This window comes from Salmo trutta, chromosome 14 (assembly GCF_901001165.1).
Source record: "Salmo trutta chromosome 14, fSalTru1.1, whole genome shotgun sequence".
In the NCBI taxonomy this organism is placed as follows: Eukaryota; Metazoa; Chordata; class Actinopteri; order Salmoniformes; family Salmonidae; genus Salmo; species Salmo trutta.
This window is the reverse complement of record NC_042970.1, coordinates 51,829,964-51,848,587: the sequence shown is the minus strand read 5'-3', so window position 1 is coordinate 51,848,587 and position 18,624 is coordinate 51,829,964. Positions and strand designations below refer to the sequence as shown.

The window sequence follows — 18,624 nt, the reverse complement described above, 5'->3', positions numbered from 1 at the left end:
CAACCAGTGCACCAGGTGAGGGTGCCCTCTCCACCCAGTGATAAAGCGGGTGAGGCTCCCAAATCAGCAGGTGCCAGGAGTAGGAGGGAAGGTTTGACCACAGGTGTCGAGGGTCCGTCCATGTCTGCGTCTGTGCGCCAGGATGAAGTCCGTGAGGCCCCGGTTCCCAAGCGTCGCAGACCCGCAGGTGCCAGGAGTGAGGGGGAATGTTTGGCCACGGGTGTCGAGGGTCCATCCACGTCTGCGTCCACGTCTACAGTTCGCGTGTTGACCGCCTCAGACCTGCAAACCCAGAACGAGTTGAACATATTGGTTGGGCAGATTGTGACTGAACTCTGAAGAATACGCAGGGTTTTGATTAATTTACAGAATGCAATTGGTGAACGTTTTCCACAACATGAATAAAAAACCTATGCTTTGTATATTGTCTGGCATTCTGTTTCTTACCACCGATCTCTGTATGAGCTGCCGCCTCCTCACTGCATCAGCCGGGACAGGTGCTCCATTGGGTGGTGGGTTAGGAGGCCCTTGGGGGTCCATTCTATTCTCCGCATCCATTTCAATACCATGCCTCAGGGCTATGTTGTGGAGCACATCACATGTCACCTTTGATTGGGGAGGGAAACCATGAATTCTTAAAACACTACTAATGGGGCACTACAGTTACTGAGATGTCCCCTTGAAATCTGTTCGCATTTTGTTGCAATGCTAGTGGAAATGATAGGAATCAGCTGATTCCATTAGTTTACACTAGCATTGCTACGAAATGAACAAGCTTCAAGGGGACATCTCAGTAACCGTAAACTTTTCAGCTATTTGGCCAGAACCTTTGGGTGTGCAATTTCAATAAAATGCTAAATATAAAATGTTGGTATATGTTGCTTTACGTTGACCCATTTTAAAACTAAATGTAAGTTTATGTTTTTCTGCTGTGGCGCAGAATGAATGAGTCGTGCGTGGACCCTGGCCACTTGGAGCATACATTGAGTAGTTGCATACGGGCATCGCAGATGATCTGAATGGAAATTATTCATGTTAACATATACATGTTAATCTACAGACGGTGCGCGTAAGGCAATATGCGTGCAGTCAACTACACCTATGACCCCTGGGAAATTATATGAGCGGACAAACACGGCTTTGACGCGCCTGTTCATCAGCTGTAAATGGGAAACTAATGTATCTCGTGGACAATACGTGTAGAATCGTCTCGATCACTTGTGGCAGGATGTGGCTGAATGATGGCTGTGATATACCCGACCTGTCACTCATTTCCCTCTGGAATGTCCCAGTAGCGAGAAATCCCAGAGTGGACAGTACTTGGACAGATACGGGTATGGTAAGATTACAGTGTCTTCCTTTTCAGACTGGGGGCTAAATCCGCGTACAAATCTAACAGAACATGTATTGGGAGACGATAGCGATTTATAAGCCATGGATCATCATGCGCAAAAAAAGTCATTCCGGTCTCTTAAAACTTTCTCCCTTCTAAAAGCACGGTTTTCAATGTCTTCCATTAACGTAAGAACAGCCATGGTTACTTTTTTCTAACACACTATTTATAGAACATTGCATCCTGTTTTTAATTCAAAACACCTTGCATCTGGCAATTAATTCCTCACACCTTTAATTGATAATTCATAACAAATTGTTCATAAAGCTAATGCAAAGTTCACCACAGGCTTGGACGCATATGCGTTCCAAACTGCAATACCCCTACATAACCAGCAGGAAAATCATTAATTTCCACGTCAAACATAAGGTTTTATAAATAACTACTTATACGTGGTTTTCTGCTTAAGTCATACTTAACCCTCCTGTTGTGTTCGTTTCATGTAGTTAATTCCGTGCCCCCAGTCCAAAAAGACCGCCCCATTATAGCTGATTATAAATCTAATATAATACATATATTATCACCTAATGTTGTGTTAGATATTTTTATCAACTTAAGTTCTTGTGAACATTACAAGTTTTGAATTTCTATTTCCTATTTATGGTTTGTAGGCCTCATTGACCTGAGCTCATACAACTCGTTTTTGAGTAAAAAAACGCATATTGTATGGATTATTTTGACTATAACAAATACTCAGATGAAACATATTGTGATATTTATCACAGACTACTTTGTGTCAAAGTTTAACAAGGATATTTGTTTTGCAAACATTTCAAATTGTTAAATAGTGGCACAAAATAACATCTGTTGTGTTCCGGTATGATTTTATTAGTAAAGAAAGGACATCGGCCCAGAACTACACATGATCACTTTACCATATTACAAAATGTATGTCTGAACACATTAAAGAACAACAGTAACAATAACAGTATTACTAACAAAAACATTAAAATGTCCACAATGGTGGTTACATTTTGTGTGTTCTCATGCACATGTTGGACAATACATGGTGGTTGTTGCATGTGCCTTGCAAATATATGCACTGTATTTATGGCACATAATGCTCGTTTTGACATCTCTTGGTGCACACAGATTGCACCTCTTCCTTTTGTCTCTTCTGTCTCTGGCGGCCGTAGATGTTGCTTCTGGCCCTTGTATATCTCTCACCAATCCAGCAGAGGATGGTATTCAAGGAAGGTGTTGGCGTCTTTGAATGAGGGGTGCCTACCATTGCTTTCCCCAACTCTTCAAGGAATAGTCTCCTCTTGAAGAATTTCCCCAGCTTCCAGCCTGGATTCACCTCCATCCACACCACAAACGCGTTGTAGGCCGACACATCTAGGATGTTGAAGAACACCACCATGGGCCAACGTGCCGTCATCCTCTTACAGGAGTATGTGCCAGTAACCCGCAAAAGTGCAACACTCAGTAAATAAAATAATGAGTACATGCAAGTGATACTTCATGTCTTGCATGGTAACGTAAAAAAATGGCATCAAAGCGTTCTTTTAATTGATCACATCTAAATCTAATATTTACATATTCAAATGAATAGAATTGACTCCATATTGTTCACAAGTTCAATGAGCATTTCACCAAACAACAACATGTCTTATTTTTACGGTGAAGATAAAACAATCTGGTAATAGAAAATTATTTTATGTCATCAACCCGGGATATGGCGTATCTCGTTGGCCCCGGGGTCATCCTGATAACATTTGCAGCCGACAGCCGACCTCTCCTCTCGGGTGGGGATGAAGACCAGGACAAATTCCCATTCTTTGACCGGAATGTAACAACAACCTCAGCAGGGCCCTCTTCCTCGTCACTGGATTGTTCCACATCGGTTGTCTTTTGGTCTGGATCATATTCTGTGTTGTCTTCAACTTCTGACACTTCCTCCTCTAATGCATCTTCCCTGTCAGTTTCCTGGCCTCTCTCCTCCTCACCAGTGTCATGATCAAAGATATGATCAAGAGCCTCACATACAGTATATAGTTTGGTCATTGTGCTGCCACAGAATGAATTGTGAGCAAGGCCTCAAAAAAGCTTTTACCAGAGCGGTGAGAAAAGTTCTATAAAGTTGCGAATGTTTGTGAGAATGCCAACTGGTGGTTCCCGTGGGGGAAAGATTCTATTGGGGAAAGGTTCCCGTGGGGGTTGCCATGGAAGCCAAGAAGGGGAGTGAGGTGTGTGTGTGTGTGTGTGTGCTCAAACACACATGCATGTGTGGGTCTGGGAGAGGAAGTGTGTCCATCGGATGAATGAATGGGCATGTGCCTGAACTCAGTTTTATTATGTGTTATCATCTTTGCTAAATAATTACCGGAGGAAAGTGGAAAGCCTACTAGAGCGTGTGCGAAAAAAAATGCGCTGCATCAATCTCTCTTTAAATCTAACTTTTAATGGATGATGCGATGGAAGCAATCAAATAATTCTGAATTGATTTCGATATCCCAAAAAGGACAGTAGAAAGTTCCATATGTTCAGCAAGTAAAGCGTCGTAACGTGCAATTACCAATTCAAGCTCGTTGTAGTTGCACTTGGCAGTGGAAGTTTCCCGAATGTTGTGTCCTCTAAAAGTCAAAACTTGCATGCCCAAAAATGCAGTGGTGTTGATAAGCCTCTTGAGAACATCCCAGTTTCTTCTTACTTTCTCGTTGTGTTGCGTAGTTTGAATACGCAGACCTTCGTCATGATTGATGCAGCTTTTTCCCAGAAGCTTGAATCTTGATGTGGTCATGTATATACTCCCTGCTTTTGTTTTGCCGTTTAGCTGAACGATCGATGTTCTTCAGGTCACTGTACCCCCAAGGCTCAGACTTTCCAAAAAGCAGGCAAGGCCAGCAATACAGGCAGCTTGATGAAAGGCTCCCTGTTAACCAGCTATACTTTTGATACCAATTGGTATTGAACGCCCTCACCTTTTCATCCTTAATGAAAATGATCTCAGGCAGAGCTCGACCCTCCGTTTTAATTCGCACCTTTTCTGTGTACCCCAGAGAATGAAAGCCTTCTTCAACAAAAAGTCTACAAAATGTGCGGTAGCTTTGGCGGCGAAAAGTGCACACTCGAGCTGGCAGCTACTGCTACTGAAGTTCGCAAGGCAAATTGAAATAATTCGCACTAAAATAAATTGCACCAACTGGACACAAAAATAAAGTTATAAAACCAAAAAAATCATTTATAATCTACTTCCTCCGTCTCCTCTAATTTGTATTGAAGTCAATGTACCCAGAGGTGGACATGGTGCTACCCCAGAGAGTGCTGTTGAAGGTACTTTAGACCTTCATTGCAAAACAGTGTGTTTTAATCAATTATTTGGTGACATAATGTATTTAGTATAGTTTTATTTAAAAATGATAACTTTTAATGTTTTACTATTTTTATTCTTATAAAATTTCACTGAGGAGGATGTTCCTCCCCTTCCTCCTCTGAGGAGCCTACACTGGATTCCATATATGTTATTTCATAGTTTTGATGTCTTCACTATTATTCTACAATGTAGAAAATAGTAAAAAAAAAATAAGAAAAAATTTGTAGGTGTGTCCAAACCTTTGACTGGTACTGTATATTTAATCAATTTTGAATTCAGGCTGTAACACAGCAAAATGTGGAATAAGTCAAAGGGTATGAATGCTTTCTGAAGGCACTGCAGTTATGACTGTCAGGTTCGTCGTATGGAGTAGACCAAAACGCAGCGGGAATGTGTATACTCATCTTCTTTTATTGAGAAGGAACGTGAACACTGAACAAAATAACAAACACCGACGAAGACAGTCCTGTAAGACAACACGCTATACACGGAACAACTACCCACAAACAGTGACAAAACCCCTACTTAAATATGACCTCCAATTAGAAGCAACGAAGAACAGCTGCTTCTAATTGAAGGCCAAACCAAAAACCCTGAACATAGAAATAGACTAAATAGACACCGACATAGAAATATACTAACAGAACATTGCCCAAAACCCCCCGAAACACACTAAAACACCCCCTGCCACGCCCTGACCAAACTACAATAACAAACAACCCCTTTTACTGGTCAGGACGTGACAGTACACCCCCCCAAAGGTGCAGACCCAGGATGCACCTCAAACAAAAAACACAAAAATAAACCCCAAAATCAAAAATAATCCCAAACTAAAGGGAGGGAAGGGAGGGTGGCCACCGTCACCGACGGTTCTTGTGCTACACCCCCCCCCCAATCCTCCTACTACGGAGGTGGCTCAGGCTCTGGCTTAGGTCCATAAACTAGCCTGCCCACCCCCCCTTGAAAGCTCATGCCTGTATACCCCTACAGAAGTCTCTGGGCTAAGGCGCGTTGCTGGAGACCTCGGACTGGAGGGCGACTCTGGCGGCGCCGGACTGGGGGGTGACTCTGGCGGCGCCGGACTGTACAGGCGCACTGAAGGCCTAGTGCGTGGGGCTGGCTTTGGAGGCGCCAGACTAGGGACACGCACCTCAAGACTAGTGCGAGGAGCAGGAACAGGACGTACTAGACTGGGCTGACAAACTGGAGGCCTGGTGCGTGGGGCTGGCTTTGGAGGCACCAGACTAGGGACACGCACCACAGGGCTAGTGCGCGGAGCAGGAACAGGACGTACTGGACTGGGCAGGTGCACTAAAGGCCTGGTGCTTGGGGCTGGCTTTGGAGGCGCCAGACTAGGGACGCGCACCACGGGGCTAGTGCGAGGAGCAGGAACAGGACGTACTGGACTGGGCAAGCGCACTAAAGGCCTGATGCGTGGGGCTGGCTTTGCAGGCGCCAGCCTAGTAACACGCACCTCCCGGCTAGTGCGAGGAGCAGGAACAGGGTAAACTGGACCCTGGAGATGCACTGGAGGTCTGGAGCATACAGCCTGCACAACCCTTCTTGACTGAGTGCTCAATATAGCCTGGCCACGCTGAGGAGCTTCCATTGATCGCACCGGCCTTTGAATGCTTCTTTGCAATACAGTGCGCATTTCCGCATAGCTCGGTGCCTTCTTCATTCGTCGCTCCCCATAATAAGCACGGGGAGTTGGCTCAGGTCTCCATCCTCACTCTGCCCAACTCCCCATGTGCCCCCCCCAATTTTTTGGGGGGGGGGATGCCTCTCGGTCTTCCTTAAATCCTCCATAGCCCCGGATATACTCATCCTCATCTCCTCCCATGTCCATCCTTCTTCACAGTGCTCCTTACCCCGCTGCTTGGTCCTTTGTTGGTGGGTAGTTCTGTCATGTTTGTCGTATGGAGTAGACCAAAATGCAGCGGGAATGTGTATACTCATCTTCTTTATATTGAGAAGGAACATGAACACTAAACAAAATAACAAACACCGACGAAGACAGTCCTGTAAGGCAACACACTATACACGGAACAACTACCCACAAACACAGTGACAAAAACTTCTACTTAAATATGACTTCCAATTAGAAGCAACGAAGAACAGCTGCTTCTAATTGAAGCCCAAACCAAAAACCCTGAACATAGAAATAGACTAAATAAACACAGACATAGAAATATACTAACATAGAACATTGCCCATAAAACCCCGAAACACACTTAACAAACACCCCCTGCTACGCCCTGACCAAACTACAATAACAAACAACCCCTTTTACTGGTCAGGACGTAACAATGACTTACATTTTCTCTACATACTGTAATAGGTTATTCCTCCACAATCGTAAGAGGGATTTCTGTGCTTCTATACTGCATTCAACACTTTCATTGTCAATCATTTGCACCACATCAGTTGAATTTGTCTGCTTGGATTGTGTATTTTGAGTCATAGCCAACCGTCGAGATCACCTGTCAAGAGCAGCATTTTGTAAACCAATACATTTATTCATACAACTCATCAAGATGAATAAAACAAAGTATGTCATTGTTCTCTTTTAATATTTTTTGTTTGCATGAGTTATCCCTTTTCTATGAATATTAAGCTACACATTTATTTGTTTTCAAATCTGGCAACATAATGGCACATCCACAGATGTAGCACACTGAAAACAGTTGCCTCGTGATTGAAATTTGGTTTGGAAATGAACCTACTCCAGAACCATACAGTATGCCGCTTGAATGAATATGCAGTGGATAGCAAGGACATTAGAAGTAGATGAGGGCCAGTCATGTGTTAGCGCCTCCTGTTCCTCCCCGTCTGTGGCTTCGACGCAGCAATCTCACACACACACACACACACACACACACACACACACACACACACACACACACACACACACACACACACACAAACACACACACACACACACACACACACACACACACACACACACACACACACACACACACACACACACACACACACACACACACAAGATGCGGCCACAATAATTAGGCGGGCTGTGAATAACATTACCGTCTTGAGGAAAGAGTGGTCTTACTGTATGTGTCACACTGTTGCCACATTGCCTAGGCTGTAAGAAATCTGGGACCATATTCATAAAGTGTCTCAGAGTAGGAGTGCTTACTTAAGATCAGTTTTGCCTTTTAGATCACAATTAATAACATTACATGGACAGGGGGAAAAGTAGATGAGCTCTCATACATTTTTGTAAATGCAGGCCCTGAATCTCCGAAGTGGTTTTACTTTTAAATCGATTTCAATACATTTAAATCCAGATACATACATTTTACATAGAATGGGCAGTGGTGCACAGTTTATTTTCAAGACAGAGGGAATACAACTTCAAAGGAATACAAAATGAAGGAAGAGAAGAACAAAGGTAAAACAAATAAAGTGAAGTAGAAATAAAGACAGCTATAAAAAGTGACACGTGCAAACATAGGTGTGAACCCTAACTTCCACTAAAGTCAAACTTTTAATTTAGTCTTACATTGACATCAATGCATGACTTCATAACAATTGGACTTATTAAGTGGAAGGTAAAGTAATTGCCCAGTGAAAATCTCACTTTTAAAAGTTAATATTTATTCTGTTAATCATATCCAAATAATGTTGCTGACTTGTCCAATAATTGTATTTGTGGCCTAAGTATAAATTGGAGAAAAAAATACTTTAAAAAACCCCCCACCTCAAACCTGTATCTCAAACAGACCGTTTAAAAAATGCTTGCTCTTTCCTCATAGAACATGACGTCATCTCTCTGAGGAGGATGAGCTGGCCAATCAGCAGTATAGAGGAGGATGAGCTGACCAATCAGCAGTGTACTTGCGTTAATATTTTTAATGACCGTTATACACCCACACCATTCTGTTGTTGGGGTATGTCCACACCATTCAACACAGAAAAGCTACTTTTTACATACTTAATTACCATTTTTTGGAAGGAAAACTATTTAACTCATATTGGTAGTAATTATAGGTCATATTTCATTGAAATCTGGAAACACTGGGCAGTTACTTCACCACTAAAGGATATGTGCCTCACCAGAATCAGAAAGAATTGTCTGAATAGGCCCTTCGTCTCTAGTCTTCACTGTGTTCGTGTCCTACTAAATGATCTTGATTTATATCTCAACGATACACAGGGATTTATCTTGTTCTCTCTTCCTGCCTTTGAATTACTAGAGGGAGTTCTGCTCTACAGAAAGTGCTCGGTAACATAAATACCAATGCACCGTGGAATAATACATTATTCTTTGAGAACACTGCTCTTAGAGTTTAGCGACTCCAGAGAATAATGTTTTTATTAGGTTGTGAAAGATTCCAATATTCCAGTAGTGTACTTATTATTTACTGCTAATTTGAGAGGGCTCGATTTAATCTAAACAGTAAACAAAAAAGTTGTTTGACCGTAACCCGCTCGGCAATTTCATTGGTCTAATGAAAGTGAGCACGTCACAGAATGTGTTTTTTTTGGGGGAAAAAAAATTGAAAGCGTGAAAAATCCATATATTAGCCGCGTCATTGTTTAAGCCTGTGAAAAAAGTTGCGGCTTATAGTTCGGAATTTACGGTAACAATTTACTGAAAGTCAACAGGTTTAATGATTTATTCCTAGTTATAAGCATGTATGAGCCTTTTCAACTAACTCAACATGGCTGTTATAAATCAGAATAAAAATTACAACATACTAACAATGCATTATAACTGCATTACAATGCATTATAACTGCATTACAATGCATTATAAATGAAGTATTATACAGATTGTTAAAGCTAATGTACACAATAATTGGTTGTCTATAGAGGGGATTGTTGTCTGTAGAGCTCTTGCCAATAGATGATTCAGTACAATAGGCCCATCCATAGGGAGTCGTTTCTTAGAACAGCATTGTATACTGTCCTTGCCGTTCGCTATCCGAAGTAGTAGGTGGGAGAAATATACTGAACATTTATCATCTGACACACGGTGCTCCACTTGCTTAATTTTTCATTTTACTTCATTTCCTTTCAGTTGTAACCTTAAAGCAAATGAACTCGTCAAGACGTCGCACTGTGAAAACCCATTTACACACACAACAGTGAGAGAGAGAGAGAAGCATTTCCTATTGTGTGAATTGTTGTACATTGGATTTGTGGAGACATCCAGCATAGGATTCATAAACTAATTTACTCTCTTTCTCTCTATATGATGAACACATTTTATTACTGTATGTACACCCATCTAGTACCAGGTCGGACCCCCCTTTGCCTCCACAACAGCCTGAATTCTTCAAGGCATGGATTCCATAAGGTGTGGCATTCAAACATTGCTCAATTGGTATCAAGGGACTTAACGTGTGCCAGGAAAACATTCCCCACACCATTACACCACCGCCACCAGCCTGTACCGTTGACACCAGGCAGGATGGGGCCATGGACTCATGCTGCTTCTGCCAAATCCTGACTCTACCATCAGCATGATGCAACAGGAACTGGGATTCGTCGGACCAGAATTCTTTTTTCCACTCCTCAATTATCCAGTGTTGGTGATAGCGTGCGCACTAGAGCCATTTCTTCTTGTTTTTAGCAAATAGGAGTGAAACTCGGTGTGGTCGTCTGCTGCAATAGCCCATCTGTGACAAGGACCGGCAAGTTAAGCGCTCCGAGATGCCGTTCTTCACACCACTGTTTGCCTGTTTGTGGCCCGTCTGTTAGCTTGCACAATTTTTGCCATTGTCCTTCGACCTCTCTCATCAAAAAGCTGTTTTTGCCCACAGAACTGCCCCTGACTGGATGTTTTTTGTTTATCGCACCATTCTTGGTAGACACTGTTGTGCGTGAAAAGCTCAGGAGGCCGGCCATTTCTGAGATACTGGAACCGGCGCGCCTGGCACTGGTTTGCCCATTCTAACGTTCAATCCAACAGTAACTAAATGCCTCGATCCCTGTCTGCCTGCTCTATATAGTAAGCCACGGCCACGTGACTCACTGTCTGTTTTCGTGAACAAGGTGGCGTACATAATAAACTGGCAACTGAGTGTAGGATACACATACTGTATATGTGTTCGGTATATCTATCTGCAGATGCATTTTTTAATAAGTTACTTTTCAAAAAGCCTGTCCTGCAGCAACGGTAAATCATTAATGTTACAATCTCTCTTACAGACTGACAAAAAGCACAAAGTTTGTTGGCAATTATCTACAGATGGAGGGCGCGTTCCTCTGCCAATGTTAGATGACACAATAATGAATGTGCTTATCCTGCCGGGTCACGCTCTGTTCATAGCCGAAGTGTCCCAACTGTCAACATAACCGCCGCCGCCGCCGGATGTGCAATCACCGCCTGCGTCTGCGAAAATGCCGCGAATTGAGCTAGAACGGTGTTTGTCAAACCCTGAGACATCCCGAAAATCGGTCTTCTCACAAAATTGTCTGTAGCTTCCGAATGGTTTGACCCCTCTATGGAAAGATGAGTCTCTCATAAACACAATGGTGTTTTGCTCTACGACCCCCATAAGCGTCTTGGGGCTCGTCTGAAGTTGGTACAGCCGATCTGCCAACTTCTGTCTGTAGCATCTGTACAGTTTTGGCTGCACACTAAAATGACCCCTCTGTGGAAATGTGAGACTTTGCTATAGAATGCCCACAGGCCTCACAAGACTTGGCTGAAGGTCCCCAGCACCATTTGAAAAAATGTACGGGGAGTGCTTGGAGCGGCACCATGTGAGGACGTACTTTTCTGAGCTCCTCGTCAGAACGTGTAAGTATTTGATTAGTTTGTTCCAAAACATATGGTCAGATTGTAATTTTGATCAAAATACCACTCTAAAACGTGAGATTAAATTTTAAGGCTTACCGTAATGTTTTTGTCATTTTTGTTGACAATGTCAGGCACCAACCGCAAGAATCAGCCTAATGCTAACAGACCAGCTAGCCTAGCCAAGGACCATGAGGCTCCACCAACGGCTGAACAATGCACAGCCGAGGCGACTGGACAAGAAGCTGTTCTACAGGCATTAATTGAAATGAAGCAGGAATTAATTGACAAAATGGACGAATAGGCAGAGATGCAGTCGGCAGAGCTACAAAACCAGGTTAGCCAGCTGAGAGAGGAGCTGAAAACTGCCACTGAACAGGCTAGATCCAACCATGAGACACTGGACATTCGCATGACCAGCCTGGAGATGGCAGCTAATGGCTACTTTGACTCAATCACCACACTGGAAAGGAATGCTCTCCAAATTAAAAAGGAAATCAAGGAACTTAGATAGAAAAATCTACATTTGGAGTCTAGATTCCATCGTTCGAATTTATGCGTGACGGGTGTGAGAGATAGACAGGAGGATGGCAAGCTCACTACAGAGGTAATTGCAGAGATGCTACAGCTGACACTCAGCCTGGACAAACCCCCGCTGCTTGACCGCGCACATTGCTCTCGTGATAAGAGGTCACTTCTAACAACAGAAAGAAGCAATCCTCTTCAAAGCAGCCGAGGACAACAGGTGATATCCCGCTTAGAGACCAGACCTGACTCTACCCTGACTACACTCAGGCGGTTACCAACCACAGGGCTGCTTTCAAGGAGGGGAGGGCCATGCTCAGGGGCTGTGAGGGAATCCGTTATGGCCTATGGGACCCTGAGGATTTGAAGATAACAACCCCAGATGGTGTTCTTAAAAAGCTTCTCAGAACCAGCGCTAGCTAAGGATTTAATTCTGAAGAATTTTACAAGTGAAGATCGAACACAACAGTAATTCCTTTCTCTCTTCCCAACTTTGGGTGAAATGCTAGCCTAACAAACCATGTGGCTATCTGGAGGCTAGTTTTGCTTGCCAGTTTAAGGACTGAACCGATCCATCCAGCTGCATGGACGTTACATTTGTTGATTTGTAAAACTCTTACGGATCCGCCAATTTTTTTTCAATTTTCGCCTAAAATGACATACCCAAATCTAACTGCCTGTAGCTCAGGCCCTGAAGCAAGGATATGCATATTATTGGTACCATTTGAAAGGAAACACTTTGAAGTTTGTGGAAATGTGAAAGGAATGTAGGAGAATGTAGGAGAATATAACACAATAGATCTGGTAAAAGATAATACAAAGAAAAAAACAACCGTTCTTTTGTATTTTTTGTACCACCATCTTTGGTGGTACAAAAAGGAGGAGGACACAGCTGCAATTTAGATTTTGGCCACTAGATGGCAGCAGTGTATGTGCAAAGTTTTAGACGATCCAATGAACAATTGCATTTCTGTTAAAAATGTTGTGTCAAGACTGCCCAAATGTGCCTAATTTGTTTATAAATAACTTTTCATGTTCAAAACTGTGCACTCTCCTCAAACAATAGCATGGTATTCTTTCACTGTAATATATACTGTAAATTGGACAGTGCAGTTAGATTAACAAGAATTAAAGTTTTCTGCCAATATCAGATGTGTCTATGTCGTGGGAAATGTTCTTGTTACTTACAACCTCATGCTAATCGTATTAGCCTACGTTAGCTCAACTGCCCCGTGGGTGGGACACTGATCCCGTAGTAGACTGGTTACCTGTGCTGCTAGGGACTATAACTCCACCTGGAGAAGATGGGTAACTAGCTGTAACGTTATGTGAATTTTTCTAGTAATCAGCATTTTTGATTATGGCCCATGTTATTGTCAGGTTAGCTAGTTAGCTAACATTTACGTTACAGATCGGAACTCTTTAGCTAACGTTAGCTGACGTTACTTGTTCTCAATCTCAGCTAATTCTGACTAGAGAGGATCTGCACTATTCATGATGCTTAGACCAAAAGTGAAATAATACTTTCTTAATCTTGTTATTTTCCTTAGATGGCTACCTAGTAGAGTGTGTATTGAACATTATGTACATATAAGGATTTCACAATTTTGTTTAGCTCTCATTTTTTGAGGCAACCATTAGTTAACTTATAATTTAAAGCAAAGGATTTCCTTGTTTTGGTTTAATGCTCGTTTTTGCTTTTGTTTGAGCTAGCCTTGTAGCTAACCCATGTCATTAATCCATGGTAGAAGCGCAACGCAGCCATAGCGATTATCTTTCCCCACCATAGTTTGTAGTTATACCTCTAAGTTATCATTGGAGATCGTGGGATCTCTACTTTCATTGGTTTACTTCACATTCGTAATTCACCTGCATTATCATGTAACTCAGTGTAGCCCATAGACATCGGACATTTATAAAAATCTAGGTCAGTACATGTCATACCAACTAAATCCACTACAGGGAATACAAGTTAATGGTATGATTATTGACCTGCATAGCCCTGCCATCTTAGCATCTTAGCATCTTATCTGGGTGATTTGAAAGGGGCTTATGTGTATTATGGCACATCACACTATGCACAAAAATGTGTTTGTTATTTTTATTTTTAAGGGGGTATTGATTCCTTTCCTTTTAATAGCCTGCTGACTGAGTAATTTGAGGTTATCCTAAATTAATAAACATAATTGAAGTGTTACAAAACACAAAAGTAACAGGGTAACCACACTGAGATATTTACTCTCGGGTTCAGATAATATAAGTTACATAAACATTTACATTGAAAGGTTGCATGTTATGCTATATGGAAAGGAAGTTACTGATCACTTCATGTGTGTATGTATATATACTGTCATCAAGGCAAAGGGTGGCTACTTTGAAGAATTTAAAATATAAAATATGTTTAGATTTGTTTAACACTTTTTTGGTTTCTACATGATTCCATTTGTGTTATTTCATAGTTTTGATGTCTTCACTGTTATTCTACAATGAGGAAAATAGTAAAAATAAAGAAAAACCCTTGAATGAGTAGGTGTGTCCAAACTTCTGACTGGTACTGTATATATTTTTTGGTCCAACAGCTGTTACATAGAACAGTATCAATGTAACGTGTTGCTTTATTTATGTTGTTACATTATGTTCTATCTTTATATCTTCTTTTAAAAACCAATAAAAACCAATTGCAATAAAAAATGAATGGAAGTATAGTGCCTTCGGAAAGTATTCAGAGCCCTTGACTTTTTCCACATTTTGTTACGTTACAGCCTTATTCTAAAATGGATTACATTTTATTTGAATCCTCAGCAATCTACACACAACAACCCATTATCACAAAGCTAAAACATCTTTTGAGAAATGTTTGTAAAAGTATTAAAAACAAAAAACAGAAATACCTTATTTACATAAGTATTTAGACCCTTTGCTAAAATTGAGCTCAGGTACATCCTGTTTCCATTGATCATCCTTGAGATGGTTCTACAAGTTGATTGGATTCCACCTGTGGTAAATTCAAATGATTGGACATGATTTGGAAAGGCACACACCTGTCTATATATGCATGTCAGAGCAAAAACCAAGCCACGAGGTCGAAGGAATTGTCCGTAGAGCTCCGAGACAGAATTGTTTCGAGGCACAGATCTGGGGAAGGGTACAAAAACAATTCTGCAGCATTGAAGGTCCCCAAGAACACAGTGGCCTCCATCATTCTTAAATGGAAGAAGTTTTGAACCACCAAGTCTCTTCCTACTGCTGGCCGCCCGGACAAACTGAGCAATCGGGGGAGAAGGGCCTTGGTCAGGGAGGTGACACAGAACCTGATAGTGACTCTGACAGAGCTCTTGAGTTCCTCTGTGGAGATGGGAGAACCTCCCAGAAGGACAACCATCTCTGCAGCACGCCACCAATCAAGCCTTTATGCTAGAGTGGCCAGACGGAAGCCACTCCTCAGTAAAAGGCACATGACAGCCCGCTTGGAGTTTGCCAAAAGGCATCTAAAGACTCAGATCATGAGAAACAAGATTCTCTGGTCTGATGAAACCAAGATTGAACTCTTTGGCCTGAATGCCAAGCGTCACGTCTGGAGGAAACCTGGCACCATCCCTACGGTGAAGCATGGTGGTGGCAGCATCATGCTATGGGGATATTTTTCAGCGGCAGGGACTGGGAGACTAGTCAGGATCGAGGCAAAGATGAACAGAGCAAAGTACAGAGAGATCCTTGATGAAAACCTGCTCCAGAGCACTCATGACCTCAGACTGGGGTTAAGGTTCACCTTCCAAAAGGACAATGACCCTAACCACACAGCCAAGTCAACGCAGGAGTGGCGGAAAGTCTCTGAATGTCCTTGAGTGGCCCAGCCAGAGCCCGGACTTGAACTCAATCAAACATGTCTGGAGAGACTTGAAAATAGCTGTGCAGCAACGCTCTCCATCCAATCTGACAGAGCTTGAGAGGATCTGCAGAGAAGAATGGGAGAAACTCCCCAAATACAGGTGTGCCAAGCTTGTAGCGTCATACCCAAGAAGACTCACAAAGTACTGAGTAAAGGGTCTGAATACTTATGCAAATGTAATATTTCAGTTTTAAAAATGTTTTACCTGTTTTTTACCTGTTTTTGCGTTGTGATTATAGGGTTGTGTGTAGATTGATATATTTATTTTTCATACTTTAATGGGTCTTCAAAATCAAATAGCTAAACGTTCCTTGGTATGACCTTCTTAAAACAATTCCATATAGCTTAGTAGAACCCCCTCCCCCAGCTTAGACACGGCTTAGATTGTTATGGGTTCATAAACAACTGCAGTCATGTTGTCAACAGCATCGTGGCTATTGTTGCCTTTTGACTGTAGTAAAACAGGAATCTCTGAAGTCGTCCCAGGTGAAGCAGGCATGCGAGTGAGGGGCAACTGTGGATGCGCAATGAACCGTCTTAGCAAAGGAATACGGCTGCAGACTTTTTTTGCAACGTCACAGTACAGCACAGCATACAGCACTCGCCTGGGAAAAAAATATTGTAATGCATTAAATTGAAATAGCAATGATACTACGCCAGTGCCAAATATACTGTAAGCCCGCCTTTCTGTAGGATATTCCATTTGGAAAAAGCTCTGTTGGGTTGATTAGAAGCTAAAATGATCTTGAAAATGCTGAGTCACACTGGGTATGTCCCAAATGGCACCCTATTCCCTTCGTAGTGTACCATTTTTGACCAGGGACAATAGATAGGGCTCTGGTCAAAAGGGCACTATGTAAGAAATAGGGTGCCTTTTGAGACATAACCACCGTGACCAATTAATCTGGAACCTGGTTGGAAAATGTGTGTTGTAGTTTGCATTAAAGAAGGACTGCCCGTTCCATGATCTCGCCATCACGGTTGACAACTCCCTTGTGTCCTCCTCCCAGAGTGCTAAGAACCTTGGCGTGATCCTGGACAACACCCTGTCGTTCTCCACTAACATCAAGGCGGTGACCCGATCCTGTAGGTTCATGCTCTACAACATTCGCAGAGTACGACCCTGCCTCACACAGGAAGCGACGCAGGTCCTAATCCAGGCACTTGTCATCTCCCGTCTGGATTACTGCAACTCGCTGTTGGCTGGGCTCCCTGCCTGTGCCATTAAACCCCTACAACTCATCCAGAACGCCGCAGCCCGTCTGGTGTTCAACCTTCCCAAGTTCTCTCACGTCACCCCGCTCCTCCGCTCTCTCCACTGGCTTCCAGTTGAAGCTCGCATCCGCTACAAGACCATGGTGCTTGCCTACGGAGCTGTGAGGGGAACGGCACCTCCATACCTTCAGGCTCTGATCAGGCCCTACACCCAAACAAGGGCACTGCGTTCATCCACCTCTGGCCTGCTGGCCCCCCTACCTCTGAGGAAGCACGGTTACCGCTCAGCCCAGTCCAAACTGTTCGCTGCTCTGGCACCCCAATGGTGGAACAAGCTCCCTCACGACGCCAGGACAGCGGAGTCAATCACCACCTTCCGGAGACACCTGAAACCCCACCTCTTTAAGGAATACCTGGGATAGGATAAAGTAATCCTTCTAACCCCCCCCCCTTAAAAGATTTAGATGCACTATTGTAAAGTGGTTGTTCCACTGGATATCATAAGGTGAATGCACCAATTTGTAAGTCGCTCTGGATAAGAGCGTCTGCTAAATGACTTAAATGTAATGTAAATGTAATTAAATCCCCCCTGACATTATAAGGCTTTGGTGCAACACATGATCATATATAAACATATATAAACAGCTTGTGTTCTCCAAAGCACTGGGTTTTTTGTACAAGCCATACTTAGGTAGCCTGTTTTCCTTTGGGTTTTGTGGGTGGTTATTTTCTGTTTCGTGAGTATTACCTGACAGAACTGTTTGGGCTGTTGTTTTTGTTATTTTGTTTAAGTGTTCACCAGAAATAAATACATGATGAGCACTATCCACGCTGCGCCTTGGTCTACTCTTTCAGACGGCCGTTACACTGGGAGACAAATTCACCTTTCAACAGGACAATAACCTAAAACACAAGGCCAAATATACACTGGAGTTGCTTATCAAAACGATATTGAATGTTCCTGAGCGGCCTAGTTACAGTTTTGACTTAAACCGTCTTGAGAATTTCTGGAAAGTTTTAAAAATGGCTGTCTAGCCACGATTAACAACCAACTTGACAGAGCTTGATGAATTTTTAAAAGAATAATGTACAAATATTGTACATTTTAGTCATTTAGCAGACACTCTTATCCAGAGCGACTTACAGTAGTGAATACATACATTTCACTTTTTTTTTGTTGTACTGGCCCCCCGTGGGAATCGAAACCACAACCCTGGCATTGCACACACCATGCTGGCATTGCAAACACCATGCTCTACCAACTGAGCCACTTCTCGACTTGAGTGTATGAGAAAATGGTTATAAATACTTACATTATTTTCCATCTCTAAACATAATGGTGTACTTATTTTGCAGTGTAGAATTTGCCAAAACAAAATCTCATATAAAGCTAGTTCTACGCACAACCTACACCAGCGTATGCGAACTGTGATGCTAGCTGTAGGGGAGATTCGAGAATCTAGATGGGGCTGCTAGTGATAGTGTTGGAGCCAGCTCCTCCACACGTGGAG

The 18,624-nt window shown here is 42.6% G+C and overlaps 1 protein-coding gene across 1 annotated transcript; it reads left to right on the top strand.

Annotated features, from left to right (window-relative positions):
* Positions 1-3,071: 3,071 nt before the first annotated feature.
* Positions 3,072-17,535, top strand: LOC115147833 (uncharacterized). Its single transcript, XM_029690111.1, has 2 exons — positions 3,072-3,185; positions 16,834-17,535. Exons 1-2 carry the CDS (start codon positions 3,072-3,074, stop codon positions 17,533-17,535), a joined length of 816 nt encoding a protein of 271 aa, XP_029545971.1.
* The last annotated feature ends 1,089 nt before the right edge of the window (positions 17,536-18,624 follow it).